A 19774-nucleotide genomic window follows, 5' to 3' on the forward strand; every position below is an offset into this window, starting at 1 on the left:
ATATATTGAGAAATAATGGCAACTCCAGCTCATGTAAATAGCAATATTTTAATTTTTTATTTACTTTCATTTATTTATAAATAGCAATATACGTGAAAGTAAACTGCTATAAGTAGGATTGTTAGACGATGCTGTAGATTTATATTGCTGTACATCACCTTCATGTTTTGTTGTGCCTATTTTTTGTCTTTTTAATTTATTGTCCAACGTCAACTGTTACTTGTGATGTATGTCTGTTCATTGTCTGTTTATTGAAAATAATAAAAACTATAAATCATTTTAAAAAAATCTCTACTGTATCTGTCAATAAAATGAAAAATATGAGTGGGACTGCCTCACTCAGAAAAAATAACTTAAAAAAAAAAAAGAGAAAAAGATGAGGAACAAACTGAATATGTGACAGTGACCGAGCTTCTAAAACCAGTTGAATATGATTACAAATGTGTTTTGGTTGATTGGTTGATTTTTCATCGATTTCTCCTGATCTTCTCCTGATGTCTCTATGTCTGTTAACTCTGTATGTCTGTTGTGGCATCCCTCTCACCAACCACTTGCTTAGTCAAATGTATTCAGTGGTGTAGTCTACGTGATACGCAGGACTACGCCGTATACCCACTAGGAAAGGCCATATACCCACTTAAAAATGTGTGAGGATACGTAACGGCGTTTTGTGACAGAACTTTCACTTTCATTCATAAAATTCACCCCGTCTGTGTTACGAAGCACTTACATTTTGGACCATTGGGACTGACCATAGCGTCATATACCATCAAAGGGGAGAGATGCGACATGAAATGTCATGTCAATGTCATGTCGCATCTCTCCCCTTTGATGGCAGCCTTATAACATGTAATTTAGATATATAACGTTAGACAGGGAGTGCAGATTTATTTTTATGGGTTCCGAAATTAACTATATGAGGCTGGGAGGGAAAAATCACAGTATACCCACTAGAAAACACTAGACTACACCACTGAATGTATTGATTGTAAGTCGCTATTCCATGGAGTAGCTGAATATATATATATATATATATATATATATATATATATATATATACATAGAGAGAGAGAGAGAGAGAGAGAGAGAGAGAGAGAGAGAGAGAGAGAGAGAGAGAGAGAGAGAGAGACAGAGAGAGACAGAGAGAGAGAGTGTGTGTGTGTGTGTGTGAGTGTGTATATCTCTATGGCACCTTTGGCGTGGGCCAGAAGCCCCAGAAGGTGATGATGCCCCTGCTGCCCGTCAGCAGCTGGCCCGTCTCCGTGCAGTAGTGCATGCAGAGCACTGAGGCCGGGCAGTCGGCCCGGAACAGGATGTTCATGCCCAGCTGAGGGTCTGAGAACACCCGCAGGGAGAGGTCGTTACACGCCCCCACAAAGACCCTCTGGCTGGGGACGGACACCAGCTGCCCCACCCTGTAGCCTCTGTCCAGGGGCAGGCTGAGGCTCTGGTGCAGCTCCCCTCGCACGTTCTCCATCCACACTTGCATCTGAGAGGAGGAGGGAGGAAGGTTAGGATTGGTATTGGTATTGATTCCACTCAAGCATCACCACCATCATCATCATCATCAGAAGAAGAAGACCATCATCATCATCCTCATCATCACCATCGTCCTCATCATCACCACCATCATCATCATCATCATCATCACCACCATCATCATCATCATCATCATCATCATCACTATCATCGTCATCATCATCATCATCATCATCATCATCATCATCATCCGGCATATAGCGGCTGAATTAAGCCAAGTGAGCGGGAGAGGGCAGAGAAGGGTGGCTTCTCGGTAAGTTGCATTTGTAACGTTTGATCATGACAACCAGTACTCAAGTTGTAAAAGAAAATCAGGGGGGATGGTGGGTTTTATCATATGGGGACAATTTTAGCATCCTCACTTCAGTGTCGGTGACTTGGTAATAATCTATGTTTGGGCCAGGGGCCATTGGCAGTGATAATGCTAGAAGAAGGAATTCGATTTTTTTTCCTTTCTTTTAAAAAAAATAATATATTTGTTTACAGTAGAGAAACTGTACAGGGGGGTAGAGGGGATGAAGAGGTCAGTTAATGTGAAGCCTAAAGAGATGGATCTTTTTAATGGTAAATGGTAAATGGACTGCACCTTTTTTGCTGCTCCAAAGCGCTTTACAACGGCCTCTCATTCACCCATTCACACACACATTCACACACCAATGGCGGCAAGCTGCCATGCAAGGCGCTGGCCCGCTCACTGGGAGCAATTTTGGAGTTCAGTGTCTTGCCCAAGGACACTTCGACATGTGGCCAGCCGGGGCTCGAACCGCCGATCTGCCAACCTTGTGATCATTAAAAGGCGACTCTACCTCCTGAGACACAGCCGCCCCAGCGGACCCAATACTCACCCGATGAGAGGGCATAGTGTGCCCCCACTGGAAGCCCACCACCACGGCACCACTATGGCCTGAGTGGGTGGTGAGGCACTGGATGTAGTTCTGTCCACACGAGTATCGGAACTGCATGGTGGGAGTGGCGTCCAGGTACACAACTGTATCATCCTCTTCATCATCCTCTTCTTCATCACCACTTGCTTCCTGTTCCTAAAGGGGGATATTATACAATGGGGGAAATAAGTATTGAACACATCAATATTTTGTCCAGTAAATGTAGTGTTTACATTTACATTTTTGGCATTTAGCAGACGCCTTATATTCCAAAGCGACTTACAATCAATCACCATCAATTAGTTCAATTATCAATATATTGAAATAATTATAATGTATGTAATAATGTAATAATGTGATACATTTCCCCCACTGTAAATAGTTAAATGGTCAGATTTCTGGTATGACAAGGAGATATATGAAAAAACAACAACAGACTTATTTAGGTAATGTGCACCATACATCTCTACGGTGTATTTGAGATGTTACATCGTTTCTACCTGTATAGTCTGTTTCAGCAGAGGAAGCAAAGATCCCCATTCTGGAACTATCCTCCTCATGGACGCCATGCCTGCATGCACCCTTTACTGTCTTCAACTATCACATTATGTCCCGCAAAACAAGCTTTATATATTATTATTATGTTAAACAAGCTTTATATATTATTATGCTAAACAATCTTTATATTATGGCCTCATGACGAGGATGACATGATTGCGTCACAGTGGAGGCGTCATAGTGGAGCGGTCATGCCAAACCGTGACAGAGGCATCCTTGCGAAATACTCCCCAGAAATAGTCATAAATAACAGAATAATCAAAAGAATGCATATTCTTAGGTATAGGGTTGTGAGGTGAGGTACACAGTACATGTGTACATTCTTTTGATCGCTATGAACTAATAATTACACTCCGAGATAGATGCGGAATTCTTCAATAGTTTATGTGCTCAGTAACATAAATACGACATACTAAAATACTTATTTCTTTCAACAGCGTTTACCTTATTTCGAAAACATATGTATGCGTTTGTATTTTTATTTATTTTTTACAAAACCATCCCGTCTCAAATCTGATCAATACATGAAACACACACCGTCCAACACCCCACAGGATGAAAAGCAATCTGTCATTGCACGGCGGCTAATGGGTAAAGGGTATGAGCGATATAAGTGTGCCAATCCAATAGGTTATTAGCATATATTATATGTTCATTATATGTTCAAGTCAAGACTAAAAACCCATCTTTTTAATATTGCCTTTAAATGACTAAATAACTAAATGATGATTATATAATGATTGGAGCACTTTGAGCTGCAACGTTTGCAGGAAAAGCGCTATACAAATAAAACGTTTATTATTATTATTATTATTATTATTATTATTATTATTATTATTATTATTATCAACATCAGTCGGCTGTAGGCCTACCACGTGACAAGGTCTATTCATGTTTTACTTTATGACCTTGAGAGTTGGAGTCAAGGCTTGGTGGTGGTTCACTCCTCCACTATATAGTGGAACTACATAAAACAGAGTCAGATATGCTGATTTAGTACAGTAGACTACCTGAGATTAGGGGGAGGGTGTTTTTCTTTTCAAATCCAATGACGTAGCTAAAGTATCCCCGCAATAATCTGACCAAAGGCTTTAAATACCTCCACACATGACATTAAATGTGTCTTGTTTTTTGTTTGTGTGTTTATTTTTTTATTTTTTTATATCATCTGGTTTTCTCAACAGATAATATCACGAAACAACGTTTATTTTTTAGTATGTTTCAATATATTTCCCCATAATGAAAACATGTTTCTATCAAAGGGCACCGAATATGTGTGTCTCGAGGTCTGTGGTTTAGACAGAACTCATGGAGATTAAAGACGGGGGATTTAAAGCACTATAACACATAGGTGGTATTAACCGTCCCCTGTGCCGGCTATGCCTAAGCCAAAGCAATATCAGGACACAAAATGCATAATGCCTTTGTACCTTAGAAACAGGGTAAGCTATAGTTCTAATGCATGCAAGGATGTTTGGCCATTAGAAAGCCATCCAATCACAGTTCTGCAGATAAACAGGAGCAATAGGAGCTCCTCTTTGTGTCCTACAACTATTGTCACTTGTCTTATTTGTCCCACGTCTCTTATAACTATTGCTACTTCATTTATTTTGAAGTAGCAATATTAGCATATTGGTAGCATATTTTTATATAGCGCCTTATTCCAAAACTCTTTACAACGGCCTCTCATTCACACACCAATGGTGGCCAAGCTACCATGCAAGGCACCGGCCCGCTCATTGGTAGCAATTTGGGGTTCAGTGTCTTGCTCAAGGACACTTCGACATGTGGCCAGTCGGGGCTCGAACCGCCAATTTGCCAACCTTGCGATCATTATACGCCGACTCTACCTCCTGAGCCACAGCCGACCCCCAAGTGGTGAATCTGATCATATTGGTTAGAATGAAATAGACAAAACACACATAAGGAAACCGTTTCATCAGGAACCAGTTTTTGATTGACGGGTGGTAGCTTGTGTGGCTCCCTCTAGCGGTTGTGGCCCTAAACAACCGCATAGAGTGTTTATTCCAGTGTTGCCAGATCATACTGGGCCGGAAAAACTGAAATGATGCTAACATTACAGTAGCCTACTGTATCACATTTAGTTTCTAAAGTAGCCTACATTTCAAAAATAATAAAACATTTAAGTAATTTAGACTATTGAAGAAATCTTTCCTAAATGCAACATAACACGATTATTATAACGAGTGTATATTAATAATCATCGGATCATGATGATCACTTTTCTTGACTTTGCACACCCTACTTTTTAAACCTTATCATGGATGAGTCTGTTCGGAGGCGCCTGGCCCGGCTCATCACCAACGTGGAGTTTGATGATGATAATATAGCCTAATAATAATAATAATAATAATAATAATAATAATAATAATAATAATAATAATAATAACCTTTATTTGTATAGCACTTTTCCTGCAAACGTTGCAGCTTAAAGTGCTTTAATCATTAGAATCATAATTTAGTTATTTAAAGGCAATATTGAAAAGTTGGCGGAGAAGGATGAGGAGCAGGGTTCGAGTTATAAGCTGATCTCTGTGGGGGTCTCCAAAATAACAGTGCGAAATGTTCTCATGCACGCGCGAATCATGCCCACACAGCGATGGGACTTACAAGTTTTAATTAGCTATAGGCAGTAGCGGATTAAGGTGGTCAGTGGCCCTAGGCTACTCCTTTGTGTGAGGACCCCCCGCCCCCATACACAAGCCTCCCCCCTCCCCAAAATATACAACTCACGAGCACCCTGCACACACACCACTCATAATGCTTTACCATAAAACACTTAAACACTTTAATAACACAATAACACAACAGTGTTAATAATGCAAAGAATTTAAAAAAAAGGTTCAGTGCATTCAGTTCTGTCTCTATTGCTCTCCTCTCCCGTTGTCTCGCTGTTACTGTCCTGTTGTCCGTCTCTCTGTTGCTCCCCTCAGCTCTAAATGACAGAAATGAATTAGCTAATTAGTTGGCATGTAAACATATAGTTAGGGTTGGGTACAGTTTGGGTTTTATTCGATACCGGTGACAAATCGATACTTTAAAAACGGTACCGGTACCGAAACATCATCCTCATCCTCATCCTCCTCCTCAAATACCAACATATCCTGACGCTACAGCTGCAGGCTACTCATTTCACCACATCAACAGCCCCACATGAAACAACAGCTATAAAAGCGATAGTCACACATGTATCTCGGCCAATAATTGTGTTATTTTTGCTATACAGAAGGAGCGAAAAATACATGTACACTAGGTTAGTAAAAAGTAAAAGCCACCTTACCTTTACGGAGACAAGATAGACCTGTTTGGTCTGTTTTCAGTAGGCTGCGGTCGCGGTCCTGGAACCCATGATGCTGACGTCCGATGTCCTTTCTTTATCCAAGATTGGATGAACGGGAGAGGGTAAAAAAATGGCCTTTTTTTGGGCGGCATGGTAGCTACTGTATGTATATACTCCTGTATAGCTAATGAATGAATGTTTGCTTCTCAATAATAGGCTAGGTGCACGATCTCACTACTTCCTGAAAGGCAACTGGTATATGAACATGAACTGTCTCACTCTATTGGTTTAATTGATTAATCAGCTGTGCACTGTGTGTTCCAACGGTTTACCGCACAGCTGATTAATCAACCTTTTGCTGTTGCACAATATTCTACTGCGCCCCATGGTGTCTTGGTGGTGAAGTGCAGGCAGTCAAAGGCCTACTGTCATTCACAGGAGATTAATGGTGCGCGTAGCTCTTTTGGAAAACGTGTTTATTTTACAATATTTATAATATAAATTAAATAATATTCATTACATTGACATTTTGATCAAATAATAGTTGTGGTAATGTATTATTAGCGACCCCCACAGATTTTTGATTTTACTGCCTTCATGGGAGCTCAGAGAGTCTCAGACCATCTCTATGGGAGCTCAGCTCCCATTGGCTCCCACATAACTCGAACCCTGATGAGGAGAACATGGAGGCCCTGCTCGGGGCTCTGGGGTACCAGGTGGTGAAACACAGGAACCTGTCCGGCCCGGTAAGGTTACACGCAACTAAACAACACCTGCAAATCTGGTTTTGTGCTGTACTGTAACTGGTACATTTAGTTGGATAACATCAGTCTTTTCAGGAATTTCTGGCAATCCCTGACCCTGTGTAGCAATGTGTCTGCGTTGTTGTGATCTTGCAGGAGATGGACGATGCTGAACGCCAAGAACAGCTTCAGCCTGCTGGGCAGATGAGAGTGACAATTTCCTAGCCTAACCACAGTCTAAAAAACCGCTAAATCCACCAAAAACTAGCCCAAAATGATCAGAAAACCGCTATAACTAAACTGTATTTCTGTTGCCAATGATGTTTGTAAAATAAAAATAAAAACCTGCACATTGTATGTCGGCACTGACATTTTGATACCACCTAAATGCAATTTATCCAGCCCAACCCGCCCAAATGCTTTTTTTTCCGTTTGCAGGAAAAGTGCTATACAAATAAAGGTTATTATTATTATTATTATTATTATTATTATTATTATTATTATTATTAGGCTATTATTATCATCAAACTCCACGTTGGTGATGAGCAGGGCCAGGCGCCTCCGAACAGACTCATCCATGATAAGGTTTAAAAAGTAGGGTGTGCAAAGTCAAGAAAAGTGATCATGATCTGATGATTATTAATATACACTCGATATAATAATCGTGTTATGTTGCATTTAGGAAATATTTCTTCAATAGTCTAAATTACTTAAATGTTTTATTATTTTTTAAATGTAGGCTACTTTAGAAACTAAATGTGATACAGTAGGCTACTGTAATGTTAGCATAATTTCAGTAAAATACAGAGGAAATAACGTCATCGGATAGAAGGGCAACACCGTAATGAACTCTCGTCTGTTTAAATCCCGTCATATTTTTTCCCGGTAAAGTAGTCGGTAAGGGATATTTCGGTAACCTAGTGTACAATCTGCTGTTCGTGGAGGTGGGGATTGGATGTCCACATCTACTCATTTTTAACAAGAATGGCGAGAGACAGAGACCACGGAAAATACTGCCCCGCCTCACTGACGAAAAACAAATTGTTGGTGATACTGGCGATACTGGCGATGAGTCCAGGTAAGTCACATAAACTAAATCATGTTCTGTGTTCTTTCTATAACTCTTCTGTCTATAGCTGTTCTTTCTATAACTCTTCTGTCTATAGCTGTTCTTTCTATAACTCTTCTGTCTATAGCTGTTCTTTCTATAACTCTTCTTTTTTTTATATAATCTGTTTATTCATTTCTTTTTTTCATCAAGAAAACACAAAACACTTGAACAGAAAAACAAACAACAGGAGAGACAGACGCCACAAACGGGGGAAAAACAAAAACAAACAAGATACAAGTAATACACAAACAATGAAGCAGACAAACAAACAAAAAAATATATAAATACATTAAAAATAATAATAATAATAATAATAATCTGGGTACAAAGGTACATTTCTTTTGGGGGGGTATGCATGGCAGGGCGTGAACATAATAATCATAATCAGACAGCCATCCATGATCTCAGAGCTAAAAAAACAAAACAGGGAGAGCCACTTATGTACTGCGCAGTCCTTGCAGTAATGTAGAGGCCAGTCTTGGGCCAATAAAGGCCAGATATGGATCCCACATACTGTGGAAATGGTCAGTTCTGGAGTGCAACATTGCTGTAACAAATTCACAAGGAATGCAGCTCATAATAATGTTGTGCCAGGAGTTCTTTGAAGGAAAGGCTTCTTTAATCCAGTATAGTAGAATGTTCTTCCTTGCAGCAAAAGTGAGCAAATTAAACAGTCTCTTATGACTGGGTCTTGTAATATGACAGTCGGTAAAGCCAAGAAGCAGATTTACAGGGTCAAGCTCAATAGGTGCATCAAAAATAAAGGTCAGTTCGTCTACTACACTTGACCAGTAATTCTGCATCTTCGAACATGACCAAAAACAGTGAATAAAATCACCAATAAAGGTTTGACATTTACAGCACATTGGGGAAGAATCTGGATACATTTTGTTTTTGAGTGCAGGAGTTATATGTATACGGTGGAGAATTTTGAGTTGAGTTGATTTAAACCAATTACAAACAGATATATCTTTGATTTAATCTTCAGATTTATCTTCTATAACTCTTCTGTCTATAGCTGTTCTTTCTATAACTGTTCTGTCTATAGCTGTTCTGTCTATAGCTGTTCTGTCTATAACTGTTCTGTCTATAACTGTTCTGTCTATAGCTGTTCTGTCTATAGCTGTTCTGTCTATAACTGTTCTGTCTATAACTGTTCTTTCTATAACTGTTCTGTCTATAGCTGTTCTTTCTATAACTGTTCTGTCTATAGCTGTTCTGTCTATAACTCTTCTGTCTATAACTCTTCTGTCTATAGCTGTTCTGTCTATAGCTGTTCTTTCTATAACTGTTCTGTCTATAACTGTTCTGTCTATAGCTGTTCTGTCTATAGCTGTTCTGTCTATAGCTGTTCTGTCTATAACTGTTCTGTCTATAACTGTTCTGTCTATAGCTGTTCTGTCTATAGCTGTTCTGTCTATAGCTGTTCTTTCTATAGCTGTTCTGTCTATAACTGTTCTGTCTATAACTGTTCTGTCTATAGCTGTTCTGTCTATAGCTGTTCTGTCTATAACTGTTCTGTCTATAACTGTTCTGTCTATAGCTGTTCTGTCTATAGCTGTTCTGTCTATAGCTGTTCTTTCTATAGCTGTTCTGTCTATAACTGTTCTGTCTATAGCTGTTCTGTCTATAACTGTTCTGTCTATAACTGTTCTGTCTATAGCTGTTCTGTCTATAGCTGTTCTGTCTATAGCTGTTCTGTCTATAGCTGTTCTTTCTATAGCTGTTCTTTCTATAACTGTTCTGTCTATAGCTGTTCTGTCTATAGCTGTTCTGTCTATAACTGTTCTGTCTATAACTGTTCTGTCTATAGCTGTTCTGTCTATAGCTGTTATTTCTATAACTGTTCTATAGCTGTTCTGTCTATAGCTGTTCTTTCTATAACTCTTCTGTCTATAGCTGTTCTGTCTATAGCTGTTCTGTCTATAGCTGTTCTGTCTATAGCTGTTCTTTCTATAACTGTTCTATAGCTGTTCTGTCTATAGCTGTTCTGTCCTCTCTCATGTGTCAGGTCTGGTGGACTGATCAACCTTGGCCAGGCTATTATGTGATGTTTATACAGTAGTATGTGACATGGTCTGGTGATTTGGGCAGCAACTGGGCAATTCTCAATCTTCGCAAATCAGGAAAACACATATTTTGGGGGGAAAAAATAGTTTTCCAGTTTTGTTGCATAATTATGTGACGGCAGCTGGTGAACGTTCGAAGGGGTCGAAAAGTGAAAGTGAAAATTATTGTCTCAACAATATCTAGTTTTAGTTTTTTTTCATAACACCAACTTGAAGTTTTAAAGTACCCATGTGTCACATATTACGAAAGTTGAAGTGTTGAAGAGCCCACTCAATATCACAAACAAACACTAAATACCTATAATTTGTTAGCAAACATTGCTTGTTTCGAGTGGGTGGTGTTGTGTTTATTATATTCTCCTTGTTGACTAGTAGAATGTTCCTGGTATTCCTGGAATGAATGGGTGAGTGAGGCCCAGACAGTATTCCTGTTTGCTTTGTTTTTCGTATGATTCAATGGGTCAAGTCATTATTTTTTTGGTTTTCTCATCATTTCATTTGGTTTAATTCTCCCTCCCTCCCTCCCTCCCTCCCTCCCTCCTTCCCTCCCTCCTTCCCTCCTTTCCTCCCTCCCTCCCTACCTCCCTCTCTCCCTCTCTCCCTTCCTCCCTCCTTCCCTCCTTCCCTTCCTTCCTCCCTCCCTCTCTCTCCCCCTCCCATAGTGGTGCTGTGTCAGCGGGTGAGGATGGAGACAGAGGTGGTGGCGTACTCCACCGAGTCTGTGGACCTGCACTGTCAGTTTGTGTGCAGAGGCCACATCCAGCTCAACCAGGTACGCTACCACAGGATGGATGGATAGATAGATAGATAGATAGATAGATGCCTCTAACTCCTCTCCCCTCCCCTCCCTCCCCTCCCCTCCCTCCTTTCCCTCCCTCCCTCCCTCCCCTCCCCTCCCTCCCCAAGGTGTCATGGATCTGGGAGCCCACAGCGGGCCACAGGGTCAACATCGCCGTCTTCCACCCCGTGTTCGGCCAGAACTTCCCGGACTCGCCCTTGTCCGGCAGGGTGGCGTTCATCCAGGGCACGCTGGAGAACCCCGCCATCCGCATCAGCCAGCTCAAGATGGCCGACGAGGGCCGCTACACCTGCGAGTACGCCACCTACCCCTCAGGCAACGAGCAAGGCACCACCTCCCTGCTGATGCTGGGTGAGCAGCCGGCGGCTGTTTTTCCCGCCTTTTTGTCTTTTCTTCTTCCTCCTCTGTGCAGCGGAGGTGACTAACGGCGTTCTCCCCGCCGGATGGCGGCGGTGTCGCGGAAGGAAGGCTCTCGTCTCTTCAGTACCTTCTCCTCCTCTCCTCCTCCTCTCCTTCTCCTCCTCCTCAGGATCCTCTCAGAAGGATGAAGCTTCAGACAGCATTCCAGTTTGCTTTGTGTTTCGGTGGATTCTTTTCCACTGGGTTTAAGTCATTCTTTTTTACTCTCTCTCCCCACCCTCCGCCCTCCAACCCTCACCCCCCCTCCCCCTCCAATCCCCCCCCCCCCTCACCCCCCTCCTCCTTCCACCCTTCCTCCCCCCCCCCCCCCCACAGCCAGGCCTAAGACCTCAGCGTCGGTGGTGGTGGTGCAGGCGGGCTCCCAGCCTGTGACGGTGGCCTGGTGCCAGGCGGCAGACGGAAAGCCGGCGGCCAACATCGAGTGGAGGACGCTGCTGGTGGGCGGGACCCACGCCACCGCCGCCGCCGAGACGGCCGAGGACGGCACCGCCACGGTCCGCAGCGAGTACCGCCTGACGCCCACGCCTGCCGACGATGGGAAGAACCTCATCTGCATCGTCCGCCAGCACGCGCAGGACAACACGTCCCAGAGCTTCTCCATGGCGCTGTCCGTCGAATGTAGGAACGCCGACAACCACACGCTCATATCATAATAATAATAGAATAATAATATACCTAGTTAGTGTAGTAGAGTAATAGGGATTACTCACCGAATCCGTTGCATTGCAATGTTTTGGCTTGACTAGCTTGACGAGTGTGTCACTGATTTTCTTTTATCATTTTTTATCATTTTATTGACATTTTGATTTGGTTGTCGACTCGTTCCCGCTTTCACCAGCTTCTGTCACATGCCGTTTAGCTGACGCCTTTATCCAAAGAGACTATATATAGACTATAGTATATATGGTCCCAGCAAGGATCTAACCCTCTCCTTCCCTTCCCCCTGCTCCCTCCATCCCCCTGCTCCCTCCCCCCCTTCTCTCTGTCTCAGACCCCCCCATGGTGTCCATCGAGGGCTATGACAGTAACTGGTACATCGGTCGTCCGGACGCCTCTCTGACCTGCCAGGCCAAGGCTAACCCCCTCCCCACCATCATCACGTGGAGAGTGGTCCACCGCTGGTGGAATGAGCTCCCCACTTTCCCCACGGCCGTCAGAACGGCAGAGTCACTACCCATCTTCCGTCGTAGACTGAAGACCCATCTCTTCAGGTTACACCTTAACTGCTCCTCCTGAGACATCTTCTGACCCTCACCACTACGTCTCCTAAAGACACCCGCTTTCCCCTCTACTGTGTCCCTAAGAACTTCTACTGCCCCCCTTGTACTGTTTCTCAGTTTCTCCAGTAATATAAAAAAATATAAAAAAAATAAAAACGTTTTAGTAGAAGGCGATAATAGGGAGAAGGTTTTTCCTTCTATCAGTGGCCCCGGGCCCGAGCTAGAGTACTCTTCCTGCAACGAATAGTGGACTGCTGATTCACATGCTTAGTATTCAAATGTATTGATTGTAAGTCGCTTTGGAATAAGGCGTCTGCTAAATGCCAAAAATGTAAATGTAAATGTAAATGTAAATGAGAGTGTGAGTGTTGTCCTGGTATCGACCGACTGGCCTCCGAGACAAGATGGCGCGTTTTGTTTTAGACGAATGTTCTGGAGTCCGTAGCGTCCCTGGGTTTGGGCCAGCGAAGGATTTGCGGAGCTGGAGAGAAGAATTAGAATTTGCCATTCAGCAGACGCTTTTAATCCAAAACGATTTACAATTACAAATTACTGGGACATTCCCCCTGGAGTAACTGAGGGCACTTACTCAAGGGCACACTAGTGGTGGTGTTACCATGCGGGATTATAACTCCACTATCACCAGTCCAACTCAGTATCCACTAGACCACCACTACCCCAAGAAGGCGTGTTCTCTCTTGATGTCTCTCGACGTCTCAGCTCGTCATGATGGACATAATGGCGGAAGGAAGTTTGTGGTGCAAGTCTTATTTTGGTGTTGGAAAAGGTTTAAAGATGGTTTTGGACGATAGATGAATAGATAAACAGACAGATGGACAGACAGGCATGCAGACAGACAGACAGACAGATAGATAGATCTCTCACTCTCTTTTTTTCTCTCTGACTTCAGCCTCTCTCTCTCTCTCTCGCTCTCTCTCTTTGACTCCAGTCTCTCTCTCTCTCTCTCTTTCTCTCTCTCTGACTCCAGTCTCTCTCTCTCTCTCTTTCTCTCTCTCTGACTCCAGTCTCTCTCCCCCCCCGTACAGTATGTCGGGGCCAATGCCAGCCATGGTGGAGGTGGAGGGTAACAGGCTGCGGGTGAGGAAGGTGGACCAGGATGTCAACACCACCTTCGTCTGCGAGGTCAAGAACCGCCTGGGGTCAGGAACCGCCCAGGTCACCACCCTGGTCATCGGTGAGTCCAACGCCACACACGCGTGAACACACACATACACACACACACATATACACACACACACAGGGCTAGACTGGTCGCTTATAAGGATGCTGGGATAGGGATCTTTCCTCTCATTGAATAATTTTACACTTTGTTGTGTAAAAGCAACAAAAGCGGAGTCGGTCCGTGGCGCAACTGCCGGACACAAGTCGGTACATAACATTTATACAGTCACATTCCTGATGTACAGTACCAGTCAAAAGTTTGGACACACTTTCCCATTCAATTGAATGGCTCCAGGCCAGTGATAAGCTTCACCTGTTTTTTCTGTCTTGTCACGGCTGGGCCTCTCTCACAGCTGACCCAGCTGACCCATCTCTTCTACTGTCTCATCTCTTCTTCTACTGTCTCATCTCTTCTTCTACTGTCTCTAAAACATACTTTAAATCAATAGCAAACATACAAAAGATGATTGCGTATCAAGTAGACATTTATATCTACCAGCATGTCCTGGCTTGGGGTCATAGCGCACAGATACGGAGGGACGACTGGTGGCTCAGGCTCTCTGGACTCTGATGGAGAGGATACAGTATTATGCAAGTATCACATACATACAGTTACTGCACATACACACTTAGTGTATGTCCTTGTATTAACAATAATAATACCTCTCAAATTAGGCCTGATGAACGGCTTCAGCTGGGCAACGTTCACACCCTGCTTTAGCTGACATCATGGGTAAGGAATGTACTGATACCACTTGTTGCTTTGCTCTGGACTTGAACTCCTTCAAGCCCCCCCCCCAACTCCTTATTATTTCATCAGCCATTTTGTGTATCTTTTGCCGGTGCGGCCATTTTGTGCGGCAATACAACAACATATTATTGGAACTGTAAAAATAGCAACATTAATCAACGATAATCAGCAAGTAATAATATTAATCATTATTACTATCAATAACAACAACATGATACAATTATAATAATAGTAACAATAATATACTTCCCGCTTATCTTTATCTTCATGTTTTCTAGACATACACATACAAATTCACCATAACGTCAAGCGCGTGTCCTTAATGTTCTCTAACAGCTTCCTGTCAGGGCGCTTTGGTTCTGAGACGGGATCATCCACTTGATCGTTTGGTGTGACCCGGTTTGCTGGGTGTCTTCTTCCTTCTTTCCCTCTCTCTCTCTCTCTCTCTCTCTGCTCAAACACTCTCACACACATCCATCCAACACACAACCCCGAACACTGGTTCTCCAGTGGCCTCACACTGCCTGTGTGCGTGTTCCTGCGTGTGAATGAATGGACTTTATTGTCATTGCTACAGTACAGGTACCAAACAACGAAATTTAGGAGGGGTGGCTCCCCTGGTGTTAGGAAAGGGGAAAAAAAAACACTTTTAGAAAAAGAATAAAATCACAAGAAGGTAAGGAGCTGGTTTACATAAATAAAGGCTATGTACACAATCCACTGTACTATACTGCACAGATAGTCAACTAGGGTTGTCATATTGCACAATAGTATTTTTTCACGTTATTTAAAGTGTCACAGTTTGCAGGCTTGAAATGTACATGTTTGTGCCTCAGCACTACACCTGATTTTTTCAGTCCAGCAGCTGCCATACAATCCGTCCAGACTGTCCAGGGCCCAGAACTTAGGTCTTTGCTGGGTTCAGGGCCTGGACGGCCCTGTGGTAGAAGCAGTTCTTCAGTCTGTTTGTCTTAGCGGCCGGGGTCCTGTACCTCCTTTTCGAGGGCAGCCTGATAAAGTGTACGTGCCCAGGGTGGGTCGGGTCCCTGGAGATCTTGGAGGCCTTCCTGAGACAGCGTGTGTTGTACAGCTCTTCCAGAGAGGGGAGGGGGGCGCCGGTGATCTTCTGTGCTGTTCTCACGACTCTCTGTAGCGCATTTCTCTCCGCTGTTGTGCAGCTGTAGAACCAGTTGCAGATGCCGTAGGTGAGGATGCTCTCCACTGCGCCGCGGTAGATGGCCACCAGTATCTCCTGCTTGTTGTGTTCTTTCCTGAGGCATCTCAGGGTGTATAGCCGCTGTTGTGCCCTCTTGATGGTGCCTTTTGTGTTGTCCTTCCAGGTCAGGTCATCCCGCATGTGATGTCCCAGGAATCGGAGGGTTGAGACTCTCCACGCTCTCTCCGTCGATGAGCAGGGGCTGGATCTCGGACTTTTTCCTCCTGAAGTCTACGATGAATTCCTGGGTCTTTGACTTGTTCAGCAGCAGGTTGTTAACCTTGCACAGCTTGCTCAGTTGCTCTACCTCATCCCTGTACGCCGCCTCGTCCCCCCCCGAGATACATCCCACCACGGTGGTGTGGTCTGCAAACTTTACGATGTAGTTGCTGGGGTGGACGGGGGTGAAGTCGTGGGTGTAGAGGTTGTAGAGGATGGGGCTTAGCACGCAGCCCTGGGGGGACCCAGTGCTGAGGCTGAGGGCTGTGGAGGTGTGGGGGCCCACCCGCACCCTCTGGGGGCGGTCGGTCAGGAAGTCCTTGATCCACGCACATATAGAGTGTGATAGACCCAGGTCTAGTAGTTTGGTCACTAGCCTGTCTGGAAGGATGGTGTTGAAGGCGGAGCTGAAGTCCACGAAGAGCAGTCTCGCGTAGCTGTTTCCCCTCTCCAGGTGGGATAGAGTGGCGTGGAGAGTCGTCGCGATGGCGTCCTCTGTGGACCTGTGGGCTCTGTAGGCGAACTGGTATGGATCCAGGTTGGGCGGGAGGCGTGTGAGTATGTGGGCCCGGACTAGTTTCTCGAAGCACTTCATGATGATTGGTGTGAGTGCCACCGGGCGGTAGTCGTTTAGGCAGCTCACCGTGCTTTTCTTCGGGACTGGGATGATAGTTGAGGTTTTCAGGCAGGGTGGGACGGTGGCCTGGGACAGGGACTGGTTAAAGATGTTGGCCAGCTGGTCGGCGCAGTCTCTCAGCACCCGTCCCAGGACGCCATCCGGCCCGAGGCTTTCCTGGGGTCCACCGCCTTCAGTACGCGTCTCACTTCATGCTCTGTGAGGGTGAGGCTGCTGAGAGCTGGAGAGAGTGGTGTTTGTGTTGCGGTTACCTCCGTTCGCCCCTCGTCGAACCGGGCGTAGAAGGTGTTCAGCTTTCCCGCCAGCAGGGGGTCGTCCTCTGCGGCTGTGAGCCTGTTGGCTCTGAAGTTTGTCATCTGCTGAACCCCCTGCCACATCCGCCTGGAGTCGTTGCTCAGGAGGCATTCCTCAATCTTCTCTCTGTGCTCTGCCTTGGCCGCTTTGATGCCGCGCTTTAGGTTGGCCCTGGTGGAGCTGTACAGCGGTGTGCTCTTCCCTGCGAAGAAGGCGTTGTCCCTCTCGTTGATCAGTTTTTGGACCTTCCCAGTCATCCATGGCTTCGTGTTGGGGTAGACCCGGACCCGTTTGTCCACGGTGACTGAGTTGGTGCAGTTCACTATGTGGTTCAGAACCGACGACATGTACTGTTCCAGGTCCTCATGCTCATATTCCTGCCATAGGGTGTCATTTAGGCAGATCTGCAGTGGAGCGGACCCTTCTGGCCAGGTTCTGACAGTCTTAGTGGTGATGGGAGCACTTTTCCCCATTGTAGTGTATGCAGGAATCAGGAGGATTGACACATGGTCAGACATGCCTAGATGAGCTAGCGGACTAGCCTTGTAAGCACGTTTGATGTTGGTGTATACCTTATCCAGTGTTTTTTCTCCTCTCGTTGCACATTTCACATGCTGATAGAACTTGGGTAGTACTGCCTTCAGGTCGACATGATTGAAGTCCCCCGCTATGATGTGAATAGCCTGTGGATCAGTGCTTTGTTGGCCACTGATGACTTCATATAGTCGCGCCAATGCTAGGCTGCTGTCTGCGCTAGGCGCTATATACACACATGTTATTAGCACCGCGTTAAACTCCCTCGGGAGGTATGTGGGTCGGCATTTAACAGTCAAGTATTCCAGGTCTGGGGAGCAGTGGCTACTTACAGTTTTCGTGTTTAAGCACCAGCTATCCTTCGTCGATATTATGATCCCACCTCCTCTTGACTTTCCGCTAAGCTCCGTTCGGTCTGCGCGATGTAGCGTGCGCCCCTCCAAGCTAACAGCTGCGTCCACAATGTTGTCATTTAGCCAGGTTTCGGTCAGAATAATCACACAGCTATCCCCCACTATGTTGTTTTTAGCAACCTGTAGTCTCAGTTCATCCATCTTGTTCGTCAGGGATCTGACGTTGGAGAGGAAAATACTTGGCAAAGCTGGTTTGTTTGGGCTGCGTCTTAATCTTGCTAGCAGGCCTCCCCGGCGGCCACGTCGTTTCCTACGGTCTCGGCGCCGGCGTTTACGCCTCAGGGAGGGGACTGTGAACCAAGGCTCTCCCGGTAGACGGGCGATGTCCTTGTTAATCCTGTATTGCTCCAGGAACTCCACGTAACTATCTTGTCGTTTTGCGTGCCGACTTCTAATAAGTCGAGCCTGCTGTAGGTACTATATACACAACTGTTCCCTATAAGTACAAAAAAAAAAGTGAACATACAAATGTACTTAAAAACACAATGAAACACCAGTGTGGTAGCCCCCCCAGCTGCAGCGTCTAAGCGCGCGGCCATCTTGTATTGTATTTGTATTTATTGTGTGTGTGTGTGTGTGTGTGTGTGTGTGTGTGTGTGCGTGTGTGTGTGTACTACACTACAGAAGGACCAGCCATAAAGGACCCCCCAGCGGACGCAGAGCAAAACCGCCTGGCTATAGCAGCGCAGGGCGCCGTCCTGGCGCGTCACGAGCAGCAACTGCAGACAATGGCAGACGCCCTGCGCCGGCTGGCCGCCGCAGTTCACCACCTGGCGGTCGCACGGGAAACCCCAGCAGGTCCAGAGGGTCGCATTGAGGTCGCAGACTAACCGAAACCCGCGGATGACCGCCGATACCCTGGCGCTGCCCAGCTGATGAGGGGGGATGGATGGGGGGCGCACTTCCCAATGCCGCCCCCTAGGTGTCTCCCTCCGGCCGCCCACTGTGCCGCCTCACCCACGGACTCATCACCTGCACCTGTGTCTGATTATCACTGCTGTGGCTTTATGTTCCCTCACTTCCCTTCACTCCCTGCTCGTTCTTCACTGTGTGTTCACCACGTGTTGGTGACTTGAGGAACGTAAGCTGTCGGATTTACCAGACGTGTGTGCTCTTAAAGGATAACTAGTAACATTTCACACATATAATGTTGTTTTAACTTCAAGCGGTGAGCTATATATCATGAGCGGAGCCATCCGTTTACGGCGCAACTAATGAACCAACTAATTACCGTTTTCATTAAACTTTACATGTAAACTACATAAGAGTCCCGAGTCTGACTGAAGTGTTGTTTCATAACATGCCTTGTCAGCCAATCACACAGCTTCTGTCAGCGGCGGCTTCGGAAATGACGGCATATCCCATGGTTCTGGCTTGATAGGGTGTCACACTCTGTGCTTTTTACATTTACATTTGAGACATTTAGCAGACGCCATTATCCAAAGTGATTTACAACAAATACATATATGTTGAAGTAAGTGAATCATCTATCCATCAGTCATCGCAAGAAAAAGTATTATAGTATATCTATGCTCTATGCTTTTATTTACGGTAGAGCAACTGCAACCTATAAGGGGGGTAGAGGGGATGGAGGGGTTTCAGGAAGGAACAGTGCTGTGGTGAAGAAGGATTGATGCAGAAACGTGTCCACAGTGACTATGCTGATTATGCATTAAAACATTATTTATGTTTTTATTTGAGAGTGCTGGGGGGTATTCCATCAACGCCGCTCAAGGAAAATCCAGGCTTATTCTGATAAATCTCACAAGATTAATAAAAAAAAAAATCCAGATTTATTTTGATCAATCACTCATGGGATTATCAAAAATAAGCCTGGGTTTTCCTTTAGCCACGTTGATGGAATACCCCCCTGGATGTATTATG

The 19774-nt window shown here is 44.9% G+C and overlaps 2 protein-coding genes across 2 annotated transcripts in view; one reads left to right on the forward strand and one right to left on the reverse strand.

The window, feature by feature from the left end:
* The window catches only part of LOC308168152 (complement factor H-related protein 2-like), a 499130-nt gene that overhangs the window by 196945 nt on the left and 282411 nt on the right, over positions 1-19774 (reverse strand). The gene's annotated exons all lie outside the window — the stretch shown is intronic.
* Positions 8010-19082, forward strand: LOC308168525 (poliovirus receptor homolog; the record flags this gene model as incomplete). Its single annotated transcript, XM_080543125.1, has 7 exons — positions 8010-8103; positions 10868-10977; positions 11112-11355; positions 11740-12042; positions 12416-12635; positions 13691-13839; positions 18515-19082. The coding sequence occupies 7 exons, from the start codon at positions 8010-8012 to the stop codon at positions 18718-18720; spliced, it is 1326 nt and encodes a 441-aa protein (XP_080399251.1). The 3' UTR covers positions 18721-19082.

Source organism: Nansenia antarctica (assembly GCF_963989245.1).
Source record: "Nansenia antarctica genome assembly, chromosome: 12".
NCBI classification, from domain to species: domain Eukaryota; kingdom Metazoa; phylum Chordata; class Actinopteri; order Argentiniformes; family Microstomatidae; genus Nansenia; species Nansenia antarctica.